Source organism: Chlamydotis macqueenii, chromosome 14, assembly GCF_036417535.1.
Source record: "Chlamydotis macqueenii isolate bChlMac1 chromosome 14, bChlMac1.mat, whole genome shotgun sequence".
NCBI classification, from domain to species: domain Eukaryota; kingdom Metazoa; phylum Chordata; class Aves; order Otidiformes; family Otididae; genus Chlamydotis; species Chlamydotis macqueenii.
Genome location: NC_141569.1, coordinates 18,728,183 through 18,747,943, shown reverse-complemented (window position 1 = coordinate 18,747,943; position 19,761 = coordinate 18,728,183). Strand labels below are relative to the sequence as shown.

The following is a 19,761-nucleotide window of genomic DNA, read 5'->3' as shown; positions in this document are numbered from 1 at the left end:
TACCACCGCCCCGCGCTGCCCGGCCTATGCGGGAAACGCCTCGGTCCCGCCAGAGACCCGGGCCCGGCGGGGACCCGGCGCGTCCCCCGCAACCCCGGGGCTCCGGCTGCGGCTCCTCCCGCCGCCGCCCGCCGCTCAGGGGCCCGCCCCGCTCAGGGGCCCGCCCCGGCCCGCCCCTCCGCTCCCCGGTGACTAATGTCCGTCATATGACTGTGACACCGAATGGAGTCGGGCGGGCGGAACTAGACGCGGCGAGGGGACGGCGCTGCGCGGAGCCCAGCGCCTCGGCGGCGGGGGCCAGCGCCGGCGCCCCAAGATGCCGCCCACCCTCTTCCAGAAGCTCTTCAACAAGAAGCACGGGCTGATCTCTCCGGCCAGGGACGCCAGGGACGACTGCGTCTTCAGGTAACCGGGACGGGGCCGCCCTCCTCCCCTGCCCCCCGAACTTCTGCGACGAGTTCCCCGCCGCCCGCTCCGCCTCGGAGGAGCGCGGGCGGCGGCCCCCTTCCCGCTCGGCCGCCGCCGCCCGTGCTGCAGCGGGGGCCGCTCGTCGCTGCTCTCCCCCTCCCTTCATCCTCGCTCGTACCGCTGCCCCCGGCATCCGGCCCCCGCCTCAAGGCGGGAGCCCCGCGCGCGCTGAGCTGCCCCCGGCCCGGGCCCCTCCGGCGGGCTCTGGGCGGGAGTCCCCCCCTCTTCTCCGCCGCCTCCTCACGGCCGCCTCCCCTCAGGGCGGCCCCCTCGCAGCGGAGCGGGGCTCAGCCCCAGGTCTGCCGGTCGCCGCCTTGCTGTCGGTTTCGTCCGGTGGCGATCGGCGGCGGCTTCCCGGGGCGGGTGTGGGGCCCCGGCCCCCCGCGCTCGCTCCCGGGGATGCTGCAGGCCGGGGAAGGCGGGGGGGGGGGGGGGGGGAAGGCGCCATTCCGCTTGAGGCGGGCGGGCGATCCCCCGGGAAGCGACCTCAGAAAGGTGGAGGAAAGGAAAGGAAGGGGTGAAAACGTGAAGTTTTGGCCGCTGCCAAGAGAGGTGTAGGGTTTCTCGTGAAATTTGTCATGCTCTAACCGCAACAAAACTGGATCCGCCGAGCGGTGCCAAGCGCAACACGGGGAGGCGGGAACGGCAGCCCCCCTCGGGGGGACCCTGCCCTGGGGGTGGCAGCTCCGGTTCGCGGTCCTGCGTGGGGACCGGGTGCGGGGAGAGGCCTAGGAGCTGCCCAGGGCCTCCTCGGGGGGTGCTTGGCTTGGAAGCGGGTCGGTGTTGTGGCTGTTCCAGCAGCGGGTAACGATTGCGCTGGGAAGCCCCGGTGCTGGCTGGCGTAGCGAAGAGGTAACCTGCAAAATCGTTTTAAAGCGTGGAGTTTGCAGCTTGGATGCAAATACAGTGTGCTTCATTAGCGAGGGTTATGCGCTGCCTGAGACGCTTCTAACAGTGTGGTAAAGCTCTCCTCCCACCCGCTGCCTTGAAATTTATTACCTACAAATGATCAGCCCTTGGGTTGCTCTGTAAAGGGAGATCCCGGGCTGATGGGCTTGATTTTGTGTGATGGGATATTCCTTCTAACTGCCGTGATGCAATTCGGGTGGTTAATAGTGCGTTTGCAGGGATTTAAGTGTCACAGTTTTCACAGAATATTGGTGGGTCTTTTTGTGTCCTCACAGAGTCAGGGCACGCTCCTGAACTGCACCTGAAGTCCGGTGCTTTAACTGCTGGCATGCTCCTCTGAAAGACACTGATCCCAGCCGCTCACACCTCTCTGCTCTTTACAGTGGTTCCTTTTTTAAATGATTTTTAAAAGAGATAAGATGACACATCATTAAAATGTTTTGTTTTCTGTATCAGCTTGATGCTGGGATCAGGCCCGTTGGTGGGGAAGGGGCACTGGGACTGCTCTGTGTGGTTGCCTTGCCTCTTCCCCCGTTAAGACATTTGCTAGGGATGGATTTGTCCAGAGACTGAGGGTTAATTCAGCAGCTGCGGTGCGGACCCTGGGGCAGAAACGTGGGGATCCTGCCTGTGTTGAAAGGAGTGAGTACTCAGCAAGGCCTCTGCTTCCCTCTTCCCCTGCATCGTTCTGTGCCAACCTGGACGTGAAACTTAAAAAAGACAGGTCACACTGTCTGCTCTTCCCTCCTCCGTTTGTGTAGTGCTGTTTCACTTTGTGATGTGAACTGTCAGCTGGTAACTAGTGAATTTGCAGTTGGGTTTTTTTTGGTGGACCCGTGGTATAAAATCCCAGGAGGAAGCTGATGGCTCTTCTGACCAAGGCTCGGGGGGTGGGAGACCCAGCTCTTACTTGGGAGAGGCAAACATTATTTTTTGAAGACTGATACAATGCATGTTGCCTGCTGGCTGCTTTCATTTTCCAAATGGGGATAAGTTTTTAGTGAATCCTCACTATGTACGGTCTTACCAGGTACCGGTGACACTTTGGGGTGATACACAAAATAAAGACTGCGACTTACTACAGCTGGATCTTCAGAAACTGGAAACGGGTGCTCTGAATTTTTAGGTTGTCCCTGGTTCCCGTAAAACTGAAGGCAACAGCCTCATCAGTTTCAGTGGGGCAAGGTTATGTTTATGGATTGATATCTTATTATCTGTTTATATTCTAGATAACAGAACACTTTACAGATATGAGAGCTGTTTTTTCTGACTCTTCACATTGAAAGCTTGGTCCTCTTACTGAGGAGACTGTGTAGAACAACCCTTAAAAATACAGAAATACTCTTAATGTATTTTGTGAATAATAGATACTTAGAGAGAGGAGCCCAACTATTCTGGCAATGGCATCAGTATAGCAAAGCATTTAAGGCTGATTTTGATGCTCATCCTTTCTTTGACTATGATTGTAATTTGCATTTCCATCAGGCTTATTGTGATCATTTACCAGCACATGAATTCTACTTAATCTGAGCTTACACTGTTTCAAAAATAAAATTATGAATACTTTTCAGGGGAAATGTATTTTGTTTAGTTGTTTGCTTGTTTGGGGTTTTTTTTTTGTTTGTTTGTTTGTTTTTTCCTTTTGTCCTGCCCAGAATCTCTTTCTGTGCTGTGAGTGTGTGAAACTTTGAGTCTGGTTCTAGCCAAACTGTAAAATCCTTCAGGTGCAGGAGAGGTTAACATTTCTAGTGATGTGACCAGTAAGTTAGCAACTGTAAAGTACCAGTTTGCCCTTTTTATACGTATATAGATAAGCAGTTTAATATTTTACAGAAGAAGCCTTAGTAAATCACAATAGATGCACTACATGTTAGTATTTTAGCCCTTCAGTTTAACCGAGGGCGGTTGACAGGCTTGGCCCCTGGGCTGAAATCTCTCAGTGCAGCTCGTCGTTCACATGGTGAACAAGAACATTCAAAATTTTGACAGGAAAATCTGTTTACAAGAAACACAGAAACACCTGCAAGTATTCTAGAGAAGAGACAAACCCTTGAGTTCCAAGGTATAGAGCACCCGCTGTCTACTGCAAATAATACTCACGTGAGTGGATTTTCCCCGAGGGTAACTTGACTATAAATAGGAGCTCTTGGCCGTACTGTAGCATCTGGCACTGGCGGCTGCTGGTGACAGGAGAGCTCAGCTCAGCCCAGGCTCTTCCAGCTATTAGGAAAATGAAATTTCAGGTATGTTGTTTTCTACAATTTTAGAATCAAAGTATTCCTGTTGTAAAAACGCGTAAAGCCGTTCACATGAGTTGCGTGCTGTATGTCTGAAATGTATGTACACTTTTAAACAGCAATTAAATGAACCCTCTGCCAGAATTTTCTGATCAATTTCCCCAGTAAAGTGGAAACAATCGTACAACAACTTCCTTAAACTAAGCAGAAGCCACAAGTTTATGCTAAATATTATATGGGCGCACGAAGTATTCCACTGTGCACATACGTTACCGACTGCCACAGATTCACATTTCGAGCTGTTATTTATTTTCTGGCTTGCTAGGGGTCTGCTTCAGTGCTCTGGAGAAGAAGGAACTGCTAAACCACTGATAATTCAACAAGTTTTTTTTGTTCTTCAGAATGGGCTCAGCAGGATGAGCCCAAAGCCCAGGAAATCACCGAGAGGTCTCGGCTTTCTGCCTTTGTTGTTACGAAGTGTGTGCAGCGTTCCAATGGTAAATACAGCTGTCAGGGCTGCAGCGGTGCTGCTGAGACAGTAACTGGGCTTGGAGCTCTATGAACCTATTGCAGAGGGGGAGGGAGGGTCCTGTAACGCTGAATTACGGGACTGGTACGTCTGGGGGCTGTATGTAGGAGGGAAGCTCAGTGTTTCTTTCCATCTCATGTATAAAGTTCAAATACTTGCTCCCTTGTATCTCTAGACATCCTTCCCACCTAGCTGGGGGATAGAGGGTTTATTTATTAGGAGTTCTTTTTACACTACAGCTCAATAAAAGTTCAGTGTCTGGTTTTTTTTTTTTTTTTTAAATCGAGAGAGCTCTAAAGAACCATCTAACCCCGAGGGGCATTCCACCGATGTTTGCAAACTCTGTTTTGCTCTTGTTAAAGCACCTGTTGCAGAGGTACAGCTGTGCAGTAATTGTTCAAGCTTGACAGAACCCCTTCCAGTTTCGAGGCTTACCAGCGGCGTGGAGTGTCTTTGGGCACATTCCTCCTTTGGGGTTTGCTTTGGTTATCTGACTATTTCTGAGGACAAGCGCAGTTTTCCAAGTGGGAAGGTACAGGAATAAATAAGTTTAAATGTTCTTTTTTATTTTTTTTATTTATGGACAAGGCCATTTTCAGTCATCCTGGAAATGTGTGTTCTCGGGGTCTTTCTGTAATACGTGCTGCTCCTTTATTGAGGGAATAGATTGCCAGGTTCCTGAGATATGAAAGGCCTAAGGCTGGCTTCAAAATCGTATTTCCTGAAATCTGTCTAGGCAAGTATCCCCCGTCAGCCCAGATGCTTTCAGTTCTCCGTGGCAGTGACTTAAATGCTATCCTGAGATTTGTTTCCTTTCACATAATTTTTGGCAGCGGGATTCATCAAGGGAATTGCAATAAACCTGGAGTTGGAAATGGGTAGCGTGATACAAAGATGCTTCAAGAGCCAGTTCCTGTGCAGAGCTATTGTTCTTGCACAGTAAAAATTCTATATGCTTTCTTACAAAGGCGTAATTGCTTCTTGAACCGGGAGCTAATTTCTTGAAATAAACTGCAGAGACTTGGAGACATCTCACGACGTGTAGCTGGGGACTTTTTAAAGCAGAGGCTGGAGTAAGGTGAAGGAGGAACATGAAAGTTGTCTTTACATTGAGTTTCCAGTCAAAGTTTTACCCACAAAACTTCTTGTTAAGTTTTCACATTATTTCTGAAGGCGGTGACGTAAATGATGTGGTATTGTTACAGGGACTGGTTTGTATTTGTTCCTCCTGCGCTCAGAGCAGGGGTAACCGCCACAGATTGCCCCGTTGCTTTCCGTTTTTAAGGTATGGATTTGGGAGATGCCGAAGGAGTCCAGAGCCAGCAGTCTGGACTCTGTCGTATCATCAGGTCTGAGAGAGCGCTGAAACAACTGAGCGGACAAAAACAGTGTCAGAACTCTTATTGAGTTAACCTTCCACAGCAAACAAGATACCCTGCTCCACCCAGGCTAGGCTTTTCTATCAGCAGCTTTGTGCTCAGCCTGGCTGAGCCCAGGAAGCAAAGCTCTTACCAAGCCCTGTGAGCAACACAGCTAGCGAATTTGTTGTCCTGACAGCGCTGCGCAAGGCTTTCTAAAGCTGTCCCTCAGCGACGCTGTCAATGCGTCAAGCCAGTCCGACCAAAACCTGCTGGTAATGAGCTACTGCATCTTGATGTTGGTTCGCTTCTGGCATTCTGCAAGTCTTTCACCAGCAGTTGTAAAACTCCTGGAGTTTCACCACCTCAAAGTCTGTCTTCAAAAAGAGCTTTAGCTGGGCTTCGCTTTGTAATAGCGCCAGCTTTTCATCTTCTCCAGTTAGCAGGTGAGTTTAGAAAGCTTTTGTCCCATAATTTTTTCAGACTATTCAAATTCTTAAACATTTGAAATGCTCTTGTGTTTTTATTAAGCTCACTTCTGCCATTTAATGTCCCTTAAGTCTTACTTTTTATTTAAAAAAATCTGTATCTTCTGTAATATCTGGAAGAGTTTTTGGCTTTTTGGTTGCATTCATTAGCTTGAGTGTAGCAAGTTTTAATAACTATTGCACTTTGATTTATGTGCAGTTTTCTCTATCACCGTGATGACTTTGGCTTGTATTTTGAAATATATTGCTATTTCCTAAAGTACTTTTTGCCAAATCCTGTTTTGCATTCCTTGTCATCTGAGCTTCTGTGGACCTTCCAGTGCTCCAAGTCAACTCTCATCTTGGAAGCAGAGACGTACCCATTAATAGGTTCCGGTAAGCACCTCTGGAGCACAGAAGGTTTTGACAATTTCTGCTGAAGGAGCCACTCTCCGAGCCCTCCGTCTGTAGGTCTCCAAGTGCTTCTCCAGGTGGGCATGTGTTGCTGCTAGAAGATCCGGCATGTCGTTGAAAATTAGATGCTGGCTCTGCATAAGGCGATGGTGCAAGCTGGGTCTGTACAGAGCCTGAAGGAGCTGCAAATCAGAGGGCTAGCGGTCCAGCTGGTGGTTGTTATTTACTTGTGTTACTGTCAGATCCAAAGGAATTAACTTGTATGAGGACACCAGTCGTCCTGCCTTTCATACTGGCATCTCCCATGGTGGTTGGGATCTTCCGGTGAGTTGAGGACTTGGCATCACAAGGTTGCACTGCACTTAGTGGACATCATGAGGTCGGTGCCGTCAGCGTGCGTTCTGCTTCCTCCCACCCTGCAACTTCGCTTCCTCCCTATGGCATGGCACGGCTCGTCTGAGGATGGCCTGCGGTCTCTTGCCTCACTGAGCTGCCTTTGGAACTGTCACTTTCTTGGTTCCTCTTCCAGCTTTTCAACTCCTTCCGCTAAGTTAGAAATCCTTTTGAGGAGAGGCTGGAGTGAGTGAATCACGCGGTGCCTTTGTACCACGAGGATCACCGCGGGTTAGGCCTTCAGGTACTCGTTTGGATCTTGCCAGCTGATCAGCTGAATCATTTGATTTTACTTTGAGTTTTTCTTTGATTTCCGATAGCACGTGCCAGACAGGTGAGTGTGGCAGTTTTCCTTCTGGAAGACATGAATGTCTGCTGTCCTCTTCCCCATGGGTTTGACCCAACGGGGCTGAGACAGACCCTGCTCCCACGCTTGTTCTGTGAGCTGGCCCGTCATCTCCGCTGTGGGAGGAAGATGTTGAATTCTCGCCGTGGTTTCTGTGTGTCTGAAAATGTATGTGCAGGTATGCTGGAGTAAAACTGCTGCTTAACGCTTGGCTTACGCTGGCGAGTGTTCTAAGAGGTGTTCCTGCAAACTGAAGGGTACTGTTTTTTTTCCCCTCCTTCTCCAGGTGGGGTCACAGGGGTTTGAAGATGTGCCAAGAGCATGGGGCATACGGACCTGTTGTCCACTGTGGGATCTCCTTTTCGGAAATAATGTCATCGTTTGTTTTCTGGTGACGGAAGGTGTATTTACGTGTCTCATGATGTAAAACTCGCTCTCTCGGGACGATCAGCTCCTCTGACTGATGAATTGCCTTTGTGTTTTCCGAGGGGTTTATCCTTTGCTGCGTGTACGCCTCCGAGTTAGCAAATGCTCGTGGTGACAGCTTGGATGAATTCAGGCTTCTCTTCTGGAATAAACTGGTCCAGCGTGACTTGGAGCTTGAAACTTGTGTTGTAATTTTGGCTGGATGCTGGAGGTGACCACTTTAGAAGCACGTTTTATGAGTGGAAAGTAACGCACAGGGTGGTTTCATGCTCAGAGGCCGAGTTCCCTCCTGTTGCTACATCTGGAGCAGAATGTCTGCAAGATCACATGTTTGTGAGTAACGGTAGGAAAAAATGCAGAGCTCGCCTGCACCAGCGAATCCTCGGTGTGGTTGTGCTGGGCTTCCAGAATCAGCTGGTCGCAGAATTTGTCTCCGAGGACTTGAAAAATTTTGCATTTGTGGTATAGATAGAGATCCTTCATCTATAAAAGATCTGCTGGAGGAAAAAAAAAAAAATTATGCGCATTAAAAGTAATTTTAATCAGCTGTAAATTACTTGCTAGTGCACCAGCTGCTCCACCTTACACCGAGTCGTAACAGAATTCATATATGGGAAATATTCCTTTGAAAAAACTCGTTTGCACAGCATAACACATGTGATTGTGCTGCGCCTCAGGAATGTGACCATAGCGATTACATTCAGAAGGGGCTGTTCTCTCTGCAGGATTAATCACGTATTTCTAAAAATACATGCCCAAATGTGTTCTGTGCCGCAGAAGTGTGAACAGGTATGATGTAGTCTTTGTCTCAAAAAGGATTTATTTATTTTTGCAACAATGGGTTGTGCTGTGACTTAGTGCTCAACTGAAGCTTTTAATTGAGGTAATTCCGCACGTTTGCGTAAGAAGTACGACCTCTTTATTTTCTGAAACCGGTAGCTTCTGTAGATACTGTTATTCACAACACAATGCGCTGCAGAGAAACTTGTTCAAACATGTGCATTGCAGCACGAAATACTGCACAACCTGCGCGGAGGATACGGACAGTCCCTGCACGTGGCATGCGTCCCCGAGTGCAATGTATTGGTGCAACAATTCCTGCCTTTTCTGAAAACGTGATTTCATAGCCCTTATCAAGTGATTTAGGCTTTTGGACTTAGGCAGTCTGACTACGTGTAAAAAGCTCTGTATTTCAGTCTTGCCTAATGCTTTTGGGGTGTTATCCGGATGTCCTCCAGCTTTGATGTGTTAGCTGTCTTTTGACGCTGTGGCCTTGAAAGACCTCCCCATTTTGTCCAGGTGAGGGACTCTTTGCAGTGGTGCCGGTGATGCTTAGTACCACCAAGCTGGGCTGTAGACGCTCCCTGTCAGTTCTGCCTGAACAAGTGAACAACCCAGCAATGCTCCCTGGTCGACGTGAGTGCGGGCCTGGAGGCAGCCGTTGCCGAAAGCTGCGATCCTGAAGCGTGGAAATGATCCGTCACACCCCACTGATCCTGCTCTGTTTCTCCTGGATGTTTCCACAACATCAGCAGCAGTGATTTTTGGCCTAAAATTAGTAAAATGCATCACAGAAACAATTGTCTTTCCTATAGTGTGGGTACCGTTCATGCCCTGTGCGTTCATGGTGTTTGATATTTCTCCAGATCTGTGTGTGCCTCATTAGCAGACTCTTCAGATGTCTTTCACTTGCTCCAGCCAAAATGTCAACAAAACAAAACTTCTAACAGCACCACAAACCCTCTAGCCTTTCAGTTTGTGTGGTGTATGACTGGAAAGAAATGGGAGCCAAATTACAGTTCTCTGCCATCTGTTTTAGTTGATAAATGAAGAAACTTTGAGCTCAGCTCAGGCCTGGCTTAAGGTCCTGGCATTGTGCCTGCTTAAGCCAGAGCAGTATCTTCACCCCAGTTCCTGTGTCGTTTTCCACTTTGAGAGAGAGTATTTTGTCTGTTTGAGCATCACCCCTAGGAGCAGTTGCTTTGCCACACGCTGTCTGTTTTTGATTTCAGCCTTGGTACCTACGGAAATGGTGGCGTGCGCCGTGCTTTGCTCAGTCTCGCGCTCCCCTCATAGTAATTTCTGAACCTTTTGACCAACTTCAGTTGTGTGTGGTGGAGAATCTGAGAACAGCGTTCTCAGAGCGTTGGCTGAACGGTTTGTTTACTCCTTTTCGTGAATCTTGATACCAGAAATTGGTAGAAAAATGGTGTGGGTTCAGGTGTGAAGGGGAAATGGGGACAGGTATCAAAGCGTGGGGGAAACAGACTGCGAAACGCGGGGCGAGCGCGCTCTCCTTCTCGGAAGCTTGTTCTGGTTGAATGACACCATCAGAACATCTGAGAATCTGCTAAGGAAGACGTCTGCCAGAATTTTCTTGTTCCTACAGGAAAAAATAACAGCATTGCCCCCAAAGACAGCGTTAAAGGAATGCCTCAAACGCTAGGACCGTGAATTGGCTTACAGAGCTGGGTTTCTATTTAAAGGCAGACCAAACTCTGACATAGAACTTAAATAGACAGAAAAAGGTGGTGGGTTTTTTTTTCAGCACTTAAACATACTTCAGCTGCCGTGAGTTACTGGAAATTACTCTTTCTTAGTAGGAAATTGTTCTACTGACGGCATGGAGGGCTAAGAAGCTGTGAAAACGAGCATGTTGGTTTCTTAACTACGTGCATTTTCTAATTATACGAGAGATGTTAGTCACGAACTCGTGACCTCTTTTTTTCCCAAAACAGACATAATTAAAAAGTATAGAATAAAAAAAAATAAAGTAACTTAAAATAAATTATTAGGAGACTGTAACAGAATTATATCTCTATATAAACAGAAATGTTTATCAAACTTTCTTTTTCAGATAAGCTAAAATACCACTTTGCTCTAAGGCTGATTTAATTTGCTTGCTTTGTATTTTAGTGATTTTTTTCATCGTCTCTTATGTGCAGTTATCTTCAAATGAATTATTTTGGTTAGTCTGAAAGTGTATCTGTTTTAAAATGTGTCATCAGATTTTCTTTTTGAACTGAAGAATGCTCACAGAACTGCTTGCTTGTGTGTTGTGTGAGACTTTTTTTTTCACGTTGGGGTCAGAAAGCAAGACACTAGGTATTAGGTTTTCTGTTTAGTTGAGTTTTTGGTTTTGTTTTTGGTTTGTTTGGTTTGGGTTTTTTTTGGTTTTTTTTTTTTTTCCCCATTTGGAAGTGGGGCACTGGAAGGCCGCTCTGAGGTCTCCCCAGAGCCTCCTCTTCTCCAGGCTGAACAGCCCCAGCTCTCCCAGCCTGGCCTCACAGCAGAGCTGCTCCAGCCCTCTCAGCATCTGCGTGGCCTCCTCTGGACCCTCTCCAGCAGCTCCACGTCCTTCTGATGTTGGGGGCTCCAGAGCTGGACGCAGCGCTGCAGGGGGGTCTCACCAGAGCGGGGCAGAGGGGAAGGATCCCGTCCCTCGCCCTGCTGCCCACGCTGCTGGGGATGCAGCCCAGGGTGCCGTTGGCTTTCTGGGCTGCCAGCGCCCGTTGCCAGCTCACGTTGAGCTTCTCGTCCACCATTGCCGTGGTCTCATCCAGCATTCTTAGCTGAGTTCTAAGACTTTAGTGTTAGGATTTAGGGGGTCAGGGCTGGTGGTGGTCCAGGTCTGAAGCGGAGGGGAGAGGGCTGCAGTGGGCTGGTATTTGGAAGGTGTGACGTGAACAGTGACAGCTGCGAAGCACAAAAAATAAAAGTCAGGCTGGAAATGCTGGGTGCGAAGTGAGTGTAGTGAGTATGGAGTGGCAGCGTTTTGGAGTTGCCCTGCATTTGGAAAGCTGCAAAGATAGGTGTGCAGGTGTGGTGGGAAGCAGTTGGATGGTGCTGCTGTGATTTAGCACGTACATTTTACACGATTCTTTCTGCTTCCTGCTCCCTGAGCCTTGTCGTGTTCTCCCTCACCATCGTTGTCCCTGTTTGGTGCTCTGCTTTGGAAACCGGTATTTACACATACGCACGCGCACAGAGAGAAGGAAAGGAGTTAAAGCCCAGCTCACTTTCCCTTCCATTTTTCTGTTCTCTTCTTGGTTTTGTCCTGGCTGAGACCTGCAGTGCTGCTCTCCTTTCCGAAGGTGTTCCCTGGGTGCTGTGCCATCCCCTCCTCCTCCTCCTGCCACAAGCAGTGGGGTGCATCCTGTTTGGGGTTACTGCTGTGTCACTTCAAGTGACGCGCGCTAGCATGAGAAGGGGAAAGGGAAACAGAGAGCCAAGGGAGAGATTACTTTGCCAACAGCTCCTTTCCAGGAGAAAAAATAAAGAAACCCACAAAAAAACCCAACCAGCAAAACAGCCCAGTCCAAAATGTCCTGGTGGCACTGGCAGCTATTGCTGTCCAGCACGTGAGCTCTTCTTTCCTGTTGATGCAGCAGAATAAACAGCTTCATGCGGTGCTGTTACTGGTTCACAGCGGGATGCCCGCTGCACTGGGCTTCTTCGAGTTCCCACATCTCGCAGACGCTCGTGTGGATGGACTGAACAGGGAGAGAAAAGAGAAAGCAAAGCTAAGCCTGCCGCTCCACAGGAATGAGAGGAAAAAATTGATGTGGTTTTGTTGTTGTTCACCGTAGACTGTGGTGCATGAGCTGCAGGAGATGCAGGAGCTGATGCTGAGCTCCCTGGAGCTAGCTGGGAGTCGGCTGGTCCTGCTGCAGCCCCAGGAGGGTCCCTCTGGCAGACAGGAGTGGCCCCAGCCACGTCTGTGGGCAAGCGGTGTCGGCTGGGAGTGCCCGGAGCTGCATTCTCATCGCATCCATCACCAGCAGCAAAAAGGGGTTTATTGAACACACACTAAATATCTCTCTCTATATATCTATCTCTTGATTAAGTACAACCTCTCCCAGTGGAACAATGTTGGTTTTGTCGAGGTTCCTGTTGATTCTGTGAGCTGGAGGCAGAGCTGGTTTGGAGTGTGTGTTCCAGCTCAGTCCTGCGATAAAGAAGGTGTGTGTCTGCAGCGAGTCTGTGCTGATACCCAGGGAGGGCATGCCGAGCTGAACCTGCAATTCCTTTATCGTGCGCCGGGATTTTAACAGTAAGAGAAGCTCTGTGGACACGCAGGGGCTGTGTTCAACACATGCTCAGAGCTTGCATGTATCTGTCCTGAGTTTTCACTAAGACTTGACCAGTTCAGCTGTTCTGCAGTGGAAAATCCCTCTAGATAGACAGCGGTGTTGAAAAGCTTATTTTGTTTAATAATCACGAGGCAGTGGCCAGTCCTACCCTCTATTTTCCGTTCCTGCCATTCTTAGAAACCCGAGACGGTGAGCATGTACCGAGACCTTGAAAACCGAAAGGAACAGCAGAAAACGTGAGAGCAGAGAGCTGAGTGAGCAAAGCGCTTTACTGCGAACCCAAGAGAGCGCTTTGTTAGGCTTGGTTTAAAGATGGAGCGGCTCCTTTGCAATCAGAGGGACCAATAGCTGGCAGACAGCTAAAAGCGTGCTGAAGTGCTCTGCTGCGTCGGAGAACCAAAGTGTTCAGGGCCTCTCAGTTTTAGCGCGTGTGTGTGTTAGGCGTCAGGCCGTTGTGTTATTCTGGCAGTCTGGGGGTTTTTTTGCCGGTACTAAATTAAGTTGTATGGCCATTTGGCTCATTGAAGCATCTGGTTTTTCTTTGTCCTCGTGTCCTTATGAGTTACATAAAGGTGAAGTCAAGCAATGCCTTCAGTGTCTGCTCCATATAGATCTACCTGAAATAGTTTCAGGTCACCTTTGCATGCTTAATTTGGAAAGCAATCCAGCAGCATGACTCTTGCCTTGGAGAGCTGAGCAGCCTAGGCTCCTCACAGCAGTCTTGGGGCCCTGGCAATATCTACGCAAATCAAGATCCCGTCCCTTCCGCAGATTAAGTAGGGACCCGTTGAACTTGTAGAGCCAGTAAGGGAGGGATGTTCAGTCCACGCATTGGAACCGAGTTAGGAAAGTCTTCTCTCCTGAAGAGCAGCTGTAGGGTAGCTCCAGTCCACCTGGATATTCATTGATGGTCTTTGGCAGACCTGTGAAAGTGTTGCTCGTTGTGTCTGGTTCAGCGCCTGGCAGAGGTCTGGAAGTGCAGTGACCTATCCTGGTCAGTAGTTCTGGGGGTTTACTAATGAAGGGGTTTGGTGAAAGGCTCCATGGCGCGGAGCTGCGTGCGGAAAGGCTGCAGAACTGGGCCAAGCGTCGCATCGGACTTCTCAAGGTGTTGGAGGATGCTGGTATGGCAAGGGACAAACCCAGCGGTGTGAGGCGCGCTGATTCGCGGGGAATACCCGTCATTAGCGCTCGGGATATCGGCGTCGATGAGCGTCACATACAGACAGGGCAGGCTGGGATTTCCTTCCACGGATACTGATTTGTTCTACGTGTTTGTACACCATCCTCTGCCTCCAGTTCGCAGTTGTTCCCGTGTAACCGAGACGGGCTTTTGGTGAAATCTGAGGGGGAATAGGACTGAGTCAGCACTCTGCTTAAGCCATGTGCTTTACTTGAAGTATGTGAGTCGTTTCACTGCTCCCAACGCAACCGCTCATGTGCTTAGCATTAGGCATGTGTTTTAAATAAGTTGCTGATCCAGAGTCTAATTTTTTTTTTTGGAGGAAAATCTACACAGATGAGGGTAAGACTACAAACACACGAGGTTTAAAATGCTACAAATCAAAGGTTGAAGGTAGTATTCTTCAGGAAGAAAGCTTTTGGCACTTAATGCATTTTAGTGACACACTGGTTTAAATGTCGCTTTTGTTGGGAAAATGATCATTGTCTGTTACTTTTATGTGACTGTCTTTATAAACGGCCTGGTAACAAAACAAGCTTAAGTTCGCTGCCGTCCTCCACAACACCAGGCTTTCGACGGAAAGCAGCGTTTTGGGATTATCCCTGCGTCAAGCCTCGGCTGGACGGAGTGCATTTCAATATCTGTCCGCCAGCTTTTCCTGTTACAAGTGTACACACTTCGTGAAATTGGTTTACCATGTGCTGAACGTCTCTTGGATATTTTTAAAAGCCTGTTGCTATGGCAACCGGACCCCATAACAGAAAAACTTTTGGTAATAAAGGCGAAGAAGTTCAGGAATAAAGCCATAGCAAAACAGCTTGTATTTTTTTTTCTTTTTTTTCCTTTTTTTTTCCCAAAAGCAAACAAACAAACCAACCCCAGCTGAGAGCCCGATATCCCGAGGCAGCCTGGACCTGGATTACCAGATGGAAGGGCACACCCTGCTCGCAGGGCTCGGCCAGGAGCTCGCGCTGCTCTCCGCTCTGACGGGGGAGTTCACAGGCATCTTGCTCTGAAATAATTCATCTGTCTTTCCCCGCCCCCCCCCACGGAAAGGTTGAAGTGATTTGATGTTTGGCTCTTGGGCAAGGAAACATGAGTTTTGCTTCTCAGAACGGGATGTCCCCTTTGTGCTTTGCTAATACAGAAACTGGCAGAACAGGCACTGCTTTTTCTTTGACGCGAGGGCTTGCAGCCCTGTTTCTGTGTCTCATGACTGAGTGAATCAACACCTAATTAAACAGTCACATGAGGGACAGAGTAAAATGCTGCTCAGGCACTGATGGCTGTGGATCTTTGCAGAATAACTACTTGCATCTGTCTTCCTCCTTCTCCAAGGAACCCTGAACAGCTGCAGCTTTGCTTTATTTCTTCCCCCCTCTCCCCAAGGGGAAAATAGATCATGTAAACCTCGGCTGCAGCGATGCTGTGTGTGCTGATAAACGAGACCTGGGGTAGAGGAAAGCGAAGACTTGGGAAGTACCAGACAAAATCGTTAGAAACTGGAATGATTGCAGTTTGTGCTGGGGATGACTTAGCCGAAAGCTGGAAGTTGTAGTCCTTGTGCGTTTGACGCTCCTGGTAATTTAACTGGGAATGTGCGTGCTGGGCAGGGAAGTCCAGCAAGCTCTTTGGAGTGGTCTGGGGGGATTTTGGTATTTTTAACATTAGTTGGAATTCTTGTGCTCGCGACGTGTCGTGGAGGGTCCATAACAATTGCTTTCCACCTCTGAGTGGCAAATACTTGTGCGGAGATGTATTGGGCTCTCAGTTATCACTGGGTCACGAGTGCGGCCACCTTAATCCGTGGCATGGACGTGGCCCCCAGCCAAGGCATGCTCAGATCCCCACGCCGCCTGCTCGCGCTGCAGGACTTCCACCAGCAAGGCAATATTTTTTTTTTTTTTTCCCCCCCTTATAAAACTCACGAAACAAGTATTGCAGGATGTTTTAATCAGTGTAAGCGGGTGGCTACCTCCACCCTGAGACGGCGGTGGGCTCCCAGGTAGCGCGCGGGCTGCGCAGCAAATGGTCCGGGTCTGTAGCGGGCGGTTTTATCACCGCTGTGCCCTTGGTGATGGTGCGGGTGCAGCATCCCCGGGCTGCAGATATCCACCAGAGGTCATCCTGGCCCGCCCGCCGCGGGGCCGGTGGGTTTGGGGTGCTCAGCTGCCTCCCGCGACCCCGGGCACAGCATCGCCCACCCCGGCACAGCTCGCGGGTTACGAAGCGGGACATAAAAAATGCAGCTGCTTGCATTCTAGTCTTTTAGCTTCTAAAAAGTTATTTATTTCTTGATCTATCCCTCTGATAAAGTGGCTTATTTAGATGTGTTTGCTTGGTGTTGGTGCAAAAATCACACGGCGGGTCAGGCGTAGCTAGAGTACACTAGCAATTTGTTTACGCACCGTGCAGCTTTTTTATTTTCCGTATCTCCTGAAGTAGTGTATTGAGAATCTCATTTTTGCTTGTGTAAAAAAAAAAAAAGAAGAAAAGAAAACTGCTGTAGTCCTTACAGTTGGTGGGAAGAGGATGAAAAGGAAAGCCTTAAAGCTGAAGATAAATACAGGGAATTCAATGTTTGTCTGTTAAAAATGAAAATGTTAGGATTCCCCAGCCCAAGTACTCCGGTTGCATCAGAAGTCGTGAAGGGTTTATTATTGACAGTAGAATTGACTGCACTAGTGGAGCTGTGGTGATCCCTTGAAGATATCTTCATTTTCATGAAGTCAGCCTTGACTCTAATACACCTTCCTTTCTCTTCCTTGTATCGGCTGTTAATATCCGTGCTCTGCGCAGCAGAAGGCAGTGATTCACCAGTGAGTTACCTAAGCAGTGGGCTCTGCAGCTGATGCATCTCAGCCTGTGAGCTTGTTTTTGTTCTGTCTAGCACTGTGAAACACTCACTTTTTTTATCGTATTAGTAATTCTCGTCAGTGGCAGCTCGGATGGAACACCGACGCTGGCTTTCACGGGCAAAGTTCGCTTTATTGTCTGCTGGAAACTCCCGTGTGTCGGGCTGCGTGTCACCCCGTGTCGTGTTGGCGTTCGCGTTTTGGAGAGGGGGTGGAAAGCAGGAGTTAGTTTTCTGTGTGGATTTAAGGACTGAAGAATCCATCTCGACATCTCCAGAATAACACAACATAAAGGGGGGGAAAAAAAAGGCTTCCCCCACGCAGCCCTCCTCTGCTACACCAGCTAATCTGCGTGACTTCAGAAAATTCTGTATTTCCACCAACTGTTGATGTGCAGCAAAAGCAATTTGTATTGGAGCTCTTTTTCTTTCCGACTTTCCATTAAACGCACACAACACTGAACTATTTACACTTTTTATTTTTAATAGGCACAGCAAAAGATGATTCTGCTGGGCGCAGCCGCGCGCGCACAATGAAGTCACTGTTCGGCAGGGGGAAAATGCCCTCTTGTCTCGCGGTACCAGTCGGTGTTACGGAGGTTTGTTTGGCGTCTTATTTATAACAGATTGCAATTGGAAATGCGATACAAAACAAACACCAATGCCCCAGTAGCTTACCCATGCTGCAGATTTGTATATTGATAGTCAGTTTTATTTTAAGCATCTTTTAGCATGACTTGAAAAATGACAGCAGTGGAGGGACAGTCAATCCGCCGAGGTCTCAGCATCCACGTTCTTTAAAGAAAGGTAATGTTCCGTGCCGCGGGCGCCAGGAACGCTCCCGGCCTGATTTGTGTTTGTGCTGATGCTCCTTTACCCGCCCGCGGAGCCAGCTTGTTCCATCGTGAGACCCCTTGCTGCCAGCGGGAATCCTGGCGTGGAGAGTTTGTAAACAGTGGTTCTCTGTTGGTATATTGTTTTTTTTGTTTGTATGGCAGATGAAAAAAAAAACACTCTTTTTCACTATTTACAAATCTGACTTCCTATAAAGAAAAAGGAGCCCAGGTTTGGAAAAGCCCGCGCGCTGTTTGCGGGGATCTTCCTCATCGTTTTGGCTCTGGCTGGCCTTTGGCTGGGCTTGTGTTTGTGCGTGCAGTCTATGGCGTGCGCAGTGCACTCTTCCCTCCAGCACTGAGGAACTCAGTGGATTTATTTTTTTTTTTTTTTCCCCCCCAGGGATACAAAAATGCACAGAAAGCACTTTTTTTTGAAGTCTAGCTCAGTGGTAATCCTACTAAGGCAAGTATTTTGTAGAGAAATGGTATCCAAGTATTTCCAGTCACATTTCAAATAAAATCCTAATTGGTTTTCTCTCTTTTTGTCTAGCATGGCTTCCAGCTCCTACCTTTGCGCATTGCTAAGCAATCAGCATTTCTTGGCTTGCTTACTGGCTCTCTGTTGTGTGCGTTTACAACATCTGTGAGGGAAGCCTTCTTTCAGGAGAAAGGCTAAAAAAGCTCGTTAAGGCAGTGGAGAACAAAAATGAATCATTTAATTACTTTTTTTGCTTGTGGTTGGAACAGACTGTTGTCTCCTCAGTTTAGAATCAGATGATTTATACCCAAAAGGTGCATAGGAGCCTTTCCACTAGCTCTAAATGTTCTCAGAATTGCTTTTGGATAAAATGAAGAAAGTCACTTTTTTGGTGCTCTTTCGTTTTGAGGATTTTTGCTTTGGCTAGTGTGTGCTTAAGAATGAACCCCAGCCCCGGTCTGGCAGCGGGGTCCGCGCAGAGCCCCTTGGGTGGGACCTGCTCCATCCTCCAGGCTCTTCAGCGTGGCCGCACACCCGCACCCGTGCCGTTCCCGTCTGCCGTCGGGTGGATGCGCACAGATGCTGAACCGCCCTCCCTTCTCTCTGGAAGGTGGTGGGCTAAGGCGGGAGATTCTGATCACTCAGTGTTTTTCTGAAGCTAGATAACAGTCAAAGTTTTGTTTTCCAAGTTCAAACTTACACGCGCCCGCACCGTTTCAAAGAGGAGGAGAGTATCACTTGCCCTGCCAGAGCCAGATACTGCCTGGCTGGTAACTGAGGGACTCTTTGGAACTGGCAAGAAAACACATCTGCCTTTCTGGAGACACTCTTTCATGACAGATGCAGTAGGCCTGATGCAAACCCCATAAAACTTTCAACGCATGGGTGAAAACAAGTCGCCATATCTCGAATACAGCTGATATTGTAATTGTAGGGTTTGTTACTTACCAGTGGCCCGTTTTGGGGGCTGTGCTGTGCCCCCTTGCACTGTGAGCCGCTGTCAGCGGAGCGGCGTGGCTCAGGGTCCTGGCGCTGCCCCGTGTCCCCCATCCCTGCGCATGGGGGGTTTGCATCAGGCACCTTCTCGGAGCGTGGCTCTGCCTCTGCGCTTGGCAGGCAGTAGGTTTGGATGTGAGCGCAGGCTTGGACCCGGGGTTGAAATACCATCGGTACATACCGGTGTGACCAGAACCGTCCTCAGACATTCAGAATCAGATGTTCCCTGTGCCTGGATATACACCTAGAGAAGAGGATGGTGCACATTTAATCTCAGAGGCCCGAGTGTTTTCTTGGATGTGGGAATGGTCACAGTGTGTCTGAGCCAACACTGATTATCTGAAGTCCTTCCTCAAGCAGTAAATATTCACTGGTCTGGCTAAAGCGCTGTTTACTCTCCGTACACTTTGGGTCTGTCTCTATCTGACGGGAAATTCCTTCCAACATTTTTCCTGGTCAGTTGTTGGATGGAGGCTGGGTCTGCTTTCAAAGCACTTGTCTTTAATACGCATCGGGTTACCCCGAGGTAAAATGGAAACCTGAGATGTTACTCCTGTAAATAAATGTTTACATAATACATTGCACTGAACTTCTCACCATCGCATGTCGAAGAAAAAAAGGTCACTTTTGACATCAGTAACCTTTAGAGAGCAATGCTTTTGCCACACAGGTAAAGAAAGTTCCTCTGCACAGCACGTTCCTTTCGCTGGATCGAGAAGGTAGCGGGGGTCAAATGTCACTGCTTACAACTCCCAAGGCTTGGCGTTTTAAGCT

The 19,761-nt window shown here is 48.7% G+C and overlaps 1 protein-coding gene across 1 annotated transcript in view; it reads left to right on the top strand.

Moving 5' to 3' along the window:
• Positions 1-242: 242 nt before the first annotated feature.
• The window catches only part of FNIP1 (folliculin interacting protein 1), a 68,017-nt gene continuing 48,498 nt past the window's right edge, over positions 243-19,761 (top strand). Inside the window, exon 1 of the mRNA XM_086759175.1 lies at positions 243-405. Within this exon, the coding sequence (XP_086615301.1) occupies positions 317-405 (89 nt within the window). The 5' untranslated portion in view covers positions 243-316. The remainder of the gene's footprint in view (positions 406-19,761) is intronic.